Below are 11,006 nucleotides of genomic sequence, written 5' to 3'. Positions count from 1 at the left end.
ATAATGAAAATTTGAAGAAAGTACATTTTGAATATTAAATATAATGTTTTTATTTCACAGACTGACGTGTTTAGAAAGAATTAGAAAAGCGTTCAATACTGGTGCAGAGTGATTTTATGAAAGATTCTTTTCTCTTCGATCACAAAGATTTTTCACAAGAATGAAAATGAAATTGTATAAAAATGTATACATATATTATAATAATCATACCCATATTAAATATAGGATATGGAATAATTTACGATATCAAAAAGAAGAAGAAAAAAAAAAAGAAAAGAAAAATCAACGACAAAATAATATAAATGCTTAATCTCGTAAAATTAATCGTACCGTGCATGGTGCTTAATCTCAAATCGAGCCTCAATTGTATCGTGCAAATTAGATAATGTCAAATTAGACTGGATATGCGTATATGCGTTTTGAGGTTAAGTAAAACGATTTTCTTTTTTCTTTTTTTTTTTTTTTTTTTTTTTTTTTATTTCTATTTTTATTTTATTTTTTTCTTGCCGCTTTGTATCTGCTCACATATTCAGTTTCTGAGTAACGACGATCATTCTTTTTTTTTTTTTTTTTTTTTTTTTTTTTTTTTTTTTTTTTTTTTTTTTTTTTTTTTTTTTTTTTTTTTTTTTTTTTAATATTTTGTTCGTAAATATTTATTATTTTTGGCAGATATTAAATAAGGATGCAAATGAAAATCGGTATTTTGAAAGAAATGTAAGAAGAAAAAAGAAAAGAAAACAAAATTTTATTTGACTTCAAACGCGAGAAATATCTGTCTATACGAAAAGAATCACTTCGGCGTGTTTTTTGTGCTTTGAAATAGATAAAGCAAAGTAATAATAATAAATAATAATAATAATAATAATGGTAATGAAGCTTGAATGAGAATACAAAACCACGTAACTATCAAATTAATAACGTATTCATAATGTCCGATATCGCATAATGTCCGATAAATGAAAGTTAAAATTAAAAAAAAAAAAGGGAGCAGCATAATTAGAGGACAAATAAAACAAAACAAAAAAAATGATATTCGATAAAAAAAATTTTTATTATATATTATTATTATATATATATATATATATTCATGATGTAATCGTAATCTATCACGCGCGTTTTTGTAACAGCCAAACTCCAATTAGCATTTCTTTCGTAAATGATGGCCATTATAGATAAAGAGAGAAAGAGAGAGCGTATTATATATGCTCGATAATCAAATAAAAAAAAATTGTTTGCACTTCGAAAGTAGGTGATCAGGCGTGAATTTACAAGAAAGTTGATTTTGGAAAAAAGCAACGCTATATATATATATATTTATATATATATATATTTATATCCACACATATATACATACGCGTGCGAACAATATATATATATATATATGTATGTATGTATGTATGTATGTATGTATGTATGTATGTATGTATGTATAAATAATGCAAAGAGAAGTTCAATGCCTGAGCATTGACATCATAGTAAAAAAAGATCAATGAACTAACTGTCTTAAAGAAAAGATAAGAGTTTATCGTCATAAATTTATCATGGTATTTTCCATATATTTTTTTCCTATGTCACGAAGGAGGCTATCAAAAGTTGAATAGAATTTTGTTTGTCGAATCTAATGAATATTTCGAGAGCACGGGATTACGATTACGTCAACTCTTCTACGTTCAACTCTTTTACGAGTAAGCGCGTTTACTCTTGTACAAAAAAAAAAAGGAAGAAGAAAAAAAGAATGAATGAAAGAAGATTTCAAAAGGAATACGTTCTTTAAATAGATGTATGTTTGTATGTATTTACGTACGTATGTATTTACTTACATACGTATCAACAAAAAAAAAAGAATCGCGCTTTTTACGTGAGCAGCAGCAACAGCAGCAGCAACAGCAACCACAACAGCAACAGCAATAGCATCGTTAGTTTAGGTCCTTTTCATAGTACTCGAGTTCGTTTGTGTCGAATAAGTTTCTTCGAGTATTATTATATATCGTTTATTAATATCATCGTTAATCGATCGTCGATTGTATTTAAAGAAACAAAGAAAATGAAAAAGCAAAAAACAAAAAAGGAAAAAAAGAAGAAAAAGAAAAGTAAGGAAAGAAAAAAGAAGAAAAAAAAAATCATTTACGGAATAACGCGTATGCTTTTTTTCGTGTTGTTTCCTTTTTTATCTTACATTTTTTTCTCTCTTTTTCCACCCTTTTTATCAAAACTTTTTCCTTCCATTTGTTCCATGATTTATATGCAATTTACATCACATATGTCTGAAAACAATATCCTCAGTAGAAGTCGTAAGCTTCTAATCTAGTTGGAAATTTCGCGGGTATTATTTGTGCAGAATAGAGCAGGCGGGGATGGACGTGTGGGGAGCGGAGGGGAGGGGGGTAAGGAGGAAGGACACCACATGTCGATGACTTGTAATAATTATCGCCATAATTTTAAATGATTATTATATAAGTCGATAGTATTACTGTTTAGAACCTGTCCAAATCTTTTAAAATTTAACGCTTAGAAAAAAAAAAAAAAGTAAAAGAAAGGTGAAGAGAGCGCGCGCGCGCGAGCGCAAATGAGAGAGAGAGAGAGAGAGAGAGAGAGAGAGAGAGAGAGAGCAAAAAGATAAAGTTGATTAAGTTGAATTTCTGTGCCAAGACGAAGATGACTAAACATTTTATAAAAATAATAACGCCGGCAAAGTGGTTTCCCGATTCGTCGTAATAATAATAATAATATAATAATAATAATAGTAATAATAAAAATAGTAATAATAGTAATAGAATAATATAATAAATAAGGTCACGATTTGAAATGCCGAAAAAAAAAAAAAAAGAAAAACATAAATCTGAATTTTTTTCACCTCGAGCGAACCACGTGTTACATTCCTATTTTGTACGCGTTTTTCTAGCTAACTAATCGGCTCGAAGCGTGTGCCGTATCATGGCAGTAATTGTAGGGAAAAAAATAAAATAAATATATAAGAAATAGAGAGAGAGAGAGAGAGAGAGAGAGAGAGATCAAAGGAAAAACGGTTAAAAAAATGTCTGAAGGTAAAGTCTTGTTACAGTTTAATAATTTATAAGTATTATACACATACTAAACAGAGCGAGCGCTGAAATACGAATATTTATTAAGATCACGATTAGGTCACTTCAATGTTAGTCAACAATTTTTTTTTTCTTTTTTCTTCTTTTCTCTTTTTATATATATAAATATGTATAATTACTATCACATAATAGGTTTACCTATTAATTATAATGCGACGATGATAATGACGATGATAATGATGATGAGTATTATTATTATTATTATTATTATTATTATTATTATTATTATTTTTTTTTTTTTTTTTTTTTTTTTTTTTTTTTTTTTTTTTTTTTTTAATTCTTTATTTATAAAATTTCAAAAGTATTAGACAGAATATTATATAGTAATTAAGTATGTATAATGTATATGTATGTATGTATGTATGTATGTTGTATGTAGGTATGTATGTGTTATTGGAATCGTGATATTATAAACAGATTTGAGAATATATTAATATGCCGTATAAATGTGCGTAGAGCACCTTTGATCATTGTGGATGTTGCAATTTGAAACCAGTTTTTTCTCTCTTATATATATATAAATTTTTTTTTTTTAGAATTAATTTCTTGTTTCTATTTTCCTCGATTTTTTGATTCTAAATGTTATCAACTTCGAAATGTGTCTTCTATCTATCGATTATTTTTTTCTTCTTTTCCAATCTTTTTTATTGGAAACATATATTGCCAATAAAAGTTTCAATTATGATAATGATAATAATGATGATGATGATGATAACGATTGTGTAATAAAATTTTATTTATATTTCATTTATGATAAATCGTACTTAAACGAGTATTCAATGTCTATGTGCGAGTAAATAAATAAATAAATAAATAAATAAGTAAATAAATAAATAAAAGAAGTAATGAAGGATCTATGACGTTTTAAATAAATAGACGAGATTAATGATTTTGATAAAATTCGATGTTATAAATCTCGTAATGATTTATTAGATCATTGAAAGCGGATAAATGGAATAATAATAATAAGAAGAAGTATGTATATCGATTACTGTGTGCATCTTTATTGCGAATATGCTTGTAATGTTAATCGATTATTCATAGAATTTTGTGGTGAAGCAAATGAATCACTTTATGGTGATCGATGTGGTTTTCGAACGAAATGATCGCTTAGGTTTATTTGAGGTTTATTTGAGGTTTGAAGAAGAGAATAAATGTGGATAAGTGTTTTATGTATGTGGTATGAGAGTCCATGAATGCATGTATATGTATGAACATGTGCGTGAAAGCGAGAGGGATGAATAATAATAATAATAATAATAATAATAATAATAATAATAATAATAATAATAAATTAATTAATTAATAAAAAGATTAATAAAAAAGAAAAGAATAGGTAGAAGAAAACAAATTATATTTTGCCGTGCCAGACGAAAACAAAGCTGCCGCCGCTACTTGTAGACATGTTGTAATAATAATAATAATAATAATAATAATAATAATAATAATAATAATAATAATAATAATAATAATAATAATAATAATAATAGTAATAATAATAATAATAAGAATTAAACCATGATTATTATATCATTATAATACTTCACGATTATGTGTATATCCATAGTAAATTATATATAAAATTATAACGCGCATTCTCGTATGTCTTATAATAATACCCTTGTTATGTTTATCACGTTTCTTTTACTTTTTCTAATTTTTTTTTTTCTTCGTTTGATATAGTATATAATCGTATATACGTATGTATACGTTTACACACACGCATACACGTACATACAGCTATTAATATATAATTACATATCATTAACGCATTGTTAACGATATATTTTGATAAATGTATCACAATATATACATATGAGAAATACGGATGTATGAATATACATTTAATGACGATGGTGTTAGTTTGTTTAAAACATTTAAAAAAATAAATAATATAGTTTCACGTTACTCGTATTTTCAATATTTTAAAAAGGATGAAATGCTAAAAAATAGAAATATTTCGAATAGCTACGTTTTAACTCAAGAACGCATTGCATTGTGTATCTAACAGAGTCTTTCAATATGTTTTGTATATATTATCGTTAACCTTTTTTGACCTTTCGATGGATCGGAATTAAATAAAAAGTTTTTTCTATATTTAACAATCACAGGATAAAATATTTGCACTGCGAGTGATTTAAAAAGGAAAGAAAGAAAGCATGAAAGCAAATTTTATTTTTACTTCTTTGATCGATCTATAATAACAAAAAAAGAAAAAAAAAAAAGAAAAGAAAAGAAACAAAATCAAAATTGAATTAATTTTATTTAAAAACTAGAGCGAAATTTTCTATTGCTTTTTAAATAATAACTTTTCTGTATTATCAGAATTGTTTAAACAATGTTACACAAGCAAATAATTAAATACTCGTACACACACACACACACATACACATTTACACATACAAAATATTTAAAATTTATTGAAAATTTATGGTTCACTTAAACTTCCATTGTAATTATAAAGTAGTTGGGCTTATCACTGGTATCAATAATTTTTTTATATTCGTTTTTTCTTTACAATTTTTCCTAACGATATTTTTAATCGACTTTATTTTAAGTGTAATTTATCGATCAAAATACGAAATGACATCTTTAATACTGCGGTTTTCTAATATTTCTATTATATATACATACATATACATATCCAGTCAATAATTCCGTTTATTAATATTTATTAATATTTATGAAAAATTTTTGAAATATTTAGAAATGTTTTCTTAATATTTCCTATATAATTATTCTTAACTTACGATTCGTACGATATTTTTCATTGATCGATCGATAATTATCTTTAAATAAAATTGCTAATAAATGTTAAAAAATGATAAGCTCACGAGAAAGAGAATAAAACGACATAATTGGTTAGGCCTGATCTATTTGGCTATTTCTTTTTTATTTTCATTTTAGAAATATATTTAGGATGAAATATATATATAAATAATATTTAATTATAAGTTATATATATATATATATATATAACTTATAATATATAATATATATATTATAACTTATAATATATATATATATATATATAACTCATAATATCAATTTAAAAAAAGGATCAAATCCTTCATGACAAAAGTTTCTGCCGTATTGAATAGCCTGTATATATTTACATAATTCCATATAATAAATAATTTATACATTTCTCATAAATATGAAAAGTGCATGTAAATAAGTCTATTTGTAGACGTACATATATGACCTTAGAAATTCTAAATATTTTATGTTACTTTCCAAAGTTCATGTATTTATTTACTATATATATATATATATATATATATATATACATATACACGTGCATACGTGCGCGTGTACGCGAACTAATAAATAATAATTATCAAAATTAATCTTAAAAGAAATACAAAATATATATATATATATCTTTTTATCTGTTCTCATATTTATTTAACATGTAATTATCTTAATTTATTAACAAGGAAAAAAAAAGAAGAACTATTGAATTTTAATATAAGCCTAGGAGTCATCAAATATTGACAAATAAAAAGAAAAGACTAATTTAATTCTATCAGATAAGAACGTGTTTTTGAAAGAATTTTTGTAATATATTTTATGAAAAATATTTTCTTAATATTTTAAATATATAATATGATAGTGATAAACATGGTATAATAGTGATTTTAAACGATCGTAGAAGTTTATTATTACAATCGTATTTTCCGTTGAATTTTTTTTTTATTTTTTTTTGTTTTTTTTTTTTTTTTTTTAATAATAATTCATCGAATAAAGAACAAATATGAAAGAAAATTAGTCGAAGACGAAAGATTTCTAATCGTCATGTTTATTGCATAAATGATTAAAAGTCATAAGCCAATATAAATTGACAATTGCACAAGAAAGTTAGAGAAGAAGAAAGTGCGCAATATAGATATATGTATATATGTATCTATGTATATGTGTGTATGTTTATATAATATATACATATATATATATAGATGGAGGTCACGTGGTTGAAACGCGCGAAAAATGTTTCTATTGGAAAATATAATTTAAAAGATAAAAATACAAAGAAAAGGATTAACAAAAGGAAGGAATAAAAGAAACAAGGAAAAAGGAAGAAAGGAAAAAAAAAAAAGAACAAAATGACATGGTTAAAGTTTTCTCCCCACTTTGGAATGGTTGATTAGAGCCACGTAGTCTTCGTGAAAGAACATAATCGTCAATTCGTTATTGAGGAGCTTATTCCCTCGTGAAATTTCGTAGAGGTACGAGCTCTTTGAACGGTGAATAATATTGTCCGTATATGTTCGACTATTTCAATCGGTGAGCATCGTATCATTCTTCATAACGGCACGGTTAAAAATTCCTGCCAACGAACTATTGTACATTTTCATTTATAGTCAAAGTTTCACTTCTAACCTAAATTCTTCGTCTCAGCCAAGCGCAGCCAAGCAACCAACCAGCCTGTCAGTCAGTCAGTCAACTTTCGTTTAGTAAAATCAACGATAGTTCTTTTTAACAAGTTTTATTAAACATTGAGTTTTATCATAATCTTCATCGAGGAATCATCGAATATATTGAGAGACCATAATCGTAATATCATTTTCAAGAAAAGGATACCATTCGAAAGCCGCCCGATTGATTTGAAGAAGAAAGTGTCCCATTTGGCAAGTGTTATATAAAAAGTCTAAGGAATAAATTAATAAAATCTACTTTTCTTTTTTCGATCTAATATTACTAAAACCGTGATAAGTTGTTTCCAAGACTTCTTGTATATGTGCAATATCATCAAAGAATATTAAATATTTTATTAGATTTGAGATTTAATATAAGAGAGAAAGAGAAAGAGAGAGGGAGAGAGAGAGAGAGAGAGAAAGAGAGAGAGAGAGAGAGAGAGAGAGAAAGGTTTTAAACTTTGGAGATATTATTCTTGAAATAATTCAAAATGTGGCCAAATGACGTCGGTATCAGAGCCATTGAAGTTTATTTCCCAGCTCAATATGTGGATCAAACCGATTTGGAGATTTACGATGGTGTATCGGCAGGGAAATATACTATAGGATTGGGACAATCCAAAATGGGATTTTGTAATGACAGAGAAGATATAAATTCTTTATGTTTAACAGTCGTCCATAGATTATTGGATAGGTACAACATTGAACCTAAAGAAATCGGTAGATTGGAAGTGGGAACAGAAACAATTATAGATAAGAGCAAATCGGTAAAGTCTGTTCTTATGCAATTATTTGAACCATTTGGCTATACTGATATCGAAGGTGTGGATTGTACTAACGCTTGTTATGGTGGTACAGCGGCTTTATTCAATGCTATCTCTTGGGTAGAAAGCAGTGCCTGGGATGGAAGATTAGCATTAGTTGTTGCAGCTGATAGTGCTGTTTATTCTCCTGGTAGTGCAAGACCTACCGGTGGAGCAGGGGCAATAGCTATGATAATAGGTCCGGAGGCTCCTATTGTATTGGATCGTGGACTTCGTGCATCATATATGCAACATGCTTATGATTTTTATAAACCTGATTTACGTTCCGAATATCCATATGTAGATGGAAAATTATCTATTAAATGCTATCTCAATGCTTTAGATAGTTGTTATCAATTGTATAGTCAAAAGGTTAAAGGAAAAAGATCTGATGAAATTGTTACCCTAAGTAGCTTTGATGCAATCTTATTTCATTCTCCATATTGTAAACTTGTACAAAAATCATTTGCCAGGCTAGCTTTTGTTGATTTTTTAAATACATCCAAAACAGAATTTTCTGAAAAGTACAAAGAGTTAGAAAAATTTCATGATGTTAAGCTAGAGAATACTTATTTTGATAAAGACATTGAAAAGGCATTTGTAACATTGAGCAAAGCAGATTTTATGCAAAAAACAGAACCTAGTTTATTTTTAGCAAATCAAGTTGGAAATATGTATACAGCATCCGTTTATTCTGGATTAGTGTCTTTACTTATATCTAAACCAATAAATGAACTAGCAGGCAATAAAGTAGCTGTATTTTCATATGGTTCAGGTTTATGCTCGAGTATGTATTCGTTAACAATAACAAAGGATGTGAAAAATGAATCTAGCTTAATGAAAATTATTTCGTCTTTAGTTTATGTTAAATCTCAATTAGAAGCACGGCAAAAGGTAACTCCAGCAGATTTTACTAGTATATTAGAATCAAGAGAAAAAAATTATCACAGTGCGCCCTATGAACCGAAAACTAGTATCAGCAATATGTTTCCTGGAACTTATTATCTTGTACAGGTAGATGATAAATATCGAAGAACTTATGAAAAAATACAAAATAGCCAATAGTTTTCTATACACATAATCTATTGTAGTTAATTTCATTTAATAAAATAAAATACTTGAAGCTTATCCAATGGGATATATTGTAGCAATGTATATATATATTCAAGTATTTTGTATCAAGGATTTATACCAATCATTTTTAATATATAACAAATAAATATTATAGATAATTCTTTAGAGAAAACATTTTATAAATATGTATAATGTAAATATAAAAAATGTAATTACTTGTAATTGCTTCAAATGTTATGAAGTATTACTTCAGATTGTCAATTTATTTCTTTTTAAAGAAGGCAAAGATTTTAATTCACCGAAAAAAATATTTTGGAAACACACACCACATATTTAATATTAATATAAATTATAATACACATTTTGAAATAATTTAAAATAAAATTATATATTGTAAATATTTAATTTCTTAACGTGGAAAGAAAAAATTAAAAGAAAATTTTCATAAAAAAAAAAAGAAAAGAAAATAAAAGAAAAGAAAAAAAAATAAAAGAAAAAAAAAGAAAAAAAAAACGATTTGATTTTAAGTCACCTTTAGGTAATAATACTTAAGTATCATACATATTAGAAACTTTGTTAACTATTCATTACTTAAAAACTACAATAATAGCATTATTAATTTCAACTAACTATAATTTCTATTGCAACTATTGATCATGCTGAAATAAATTGAATGTTTTGTTTATCAATTGCGCATGTCATATGTAATACATATTTTTTATAAAAGTGCCTTATAAAAAGCTAATAGACTTGAATCACAACTTCCTATACTTTATAAGTACATTATACCAAAATATTTAATATATATTTGTTATTATAATAATATGTAAAGAAGTGGTTATAAACATGAATTTTGTTTGAATACTTTTTAAGTGATAAAATATCATTGAGTTTTTATATAAATTCATCGACTATGCTCTTCTACCTCTTCTTTAATCTGTAGTTAACAAATTACAATAAAATTTTATGAACAAGTATTAAAAATGAAATAAAAAACGTTATATATATAATAATTATTATTATTATTTATAAATAAAGAACATTTAATTTATAAAAAATGACTGTACCTATGAAAGAAAATCATGTATCATTAAACGATAAATATTATACAGAGAAACTATCTTTTGTACTATAGAATCTCATGCATAGATGATTTGATATTTAAAATCTTATTTTATAAAGATATTGTATATTTCATACTTTTGTACATTTTATTTTATTTTAATCTTCTTTATAACATCGAATAATTAAATATAAACAATTAAACTGTTGAATTGAATACTTCAAAATAAAAACTAAATAAAAGATTAGAGAGCATATAATTATACGTTTGTAATTATTGTAATAGGTATAAGAGTCAAAATTATATCATTATTATATTATAAGTTTTATGCTTTATGTAACAACAATTTCACTTTTACTTTAAAATACACAAAAAAAAAAACAATAAAATATATATCAACACAATATAATAAAATAAGTATAATAAAATAGTATATATTATTGTGCGCTACTTCATAATCAATAAAGATTCTTATTTTCTATATGAACAGATCTGTAGCCAAAAAAGGCATTACTAAATTTTATAAGTTTCAAAAAGAAATGCCTATAGA

General features: G+C 25.6%; 2 protein-coding genes across 4 annotated transcripts in view; both read left to right on the top strand.

Moving 5' to 3' along the window:
- Nucleotides 1-222, top strand: part of LOC124948077 (septin-7-like) — a 57,155-nt gene extending 56,933 nt beyond the window's left edge. For both annotated transcript variants that reach the window (XM_047491192.1, XM_047491190.1), the window contains one exon: nucleotides 1-222. This exon is cut by the window's left edge and continues 639 nt beyond it. The gene's annotated coding sequence lies outside the window, so the exon portion shown is untranslated.
- Nucleotides 223-6,907: 6,685 nt separating this feature from the next.
- LOC124948071 (hydroxymethylglutaryl-CoA synthase 1) lies at nucleotides 6,908-9,749 on the top strand. 2 transcript variants are annotated; one of them, XM_047491176.1, is made up of 2 exons: nucleotides 6,908-7,385; nucleotides 7,500-9,749. In XM_047491176.1, the coding sequence occupies exon 2, from the start codon at nucleotides 8,008-8,010 to the stop codon at nucleotides 9,382-9,384; it is 1,377 nt and encodes a 458-aa protein (XP_047347132.1). In that variant the 5' UTR covers nucleotides 6,908-7,385; nucleotides 7,500-8,007; the 3' UTR covers nucleotides 9,385-9,749. The 2 variants fall into 2 exon arrangements, with proteins under 2 accessions (XP_047347132.1, XP_047347133.1); XM_047491177.1 differs by having other exon boundaries at nucleotides 7,463-9,749.
- The last annotated feature ends 1,257 nt before the right edge of the window (nucleotides 9,750-11,006 follow it).

Source organism: Vespa velutina, chromosome 3 (assembly GCF_912470025.1).
Source record: "Vespa velutina chromosome 3, iVesVel2.1, whole genome shotgun sequence".
Lineage (NCBI taxonomy): Eukaryota > Metazoa > Arthropoda > Insecta > Hymenoptera > Vespidae > Vespa > Vespa velutina.
The sequence above is the reverse complement of the archived record's forward strand: the minus strand, read 5'-3'. Positions and strand labels throughout refer to the sequence as shown.

Coding starts and splice junctions, on each gene's coding strand:
- LOC124948071 (XM_047491176.1), top strand. CDS start 8,008: ATGTGGCCAAATGACGTCGGTATCAGAGCCATTGAAGTTTATTTCCCA.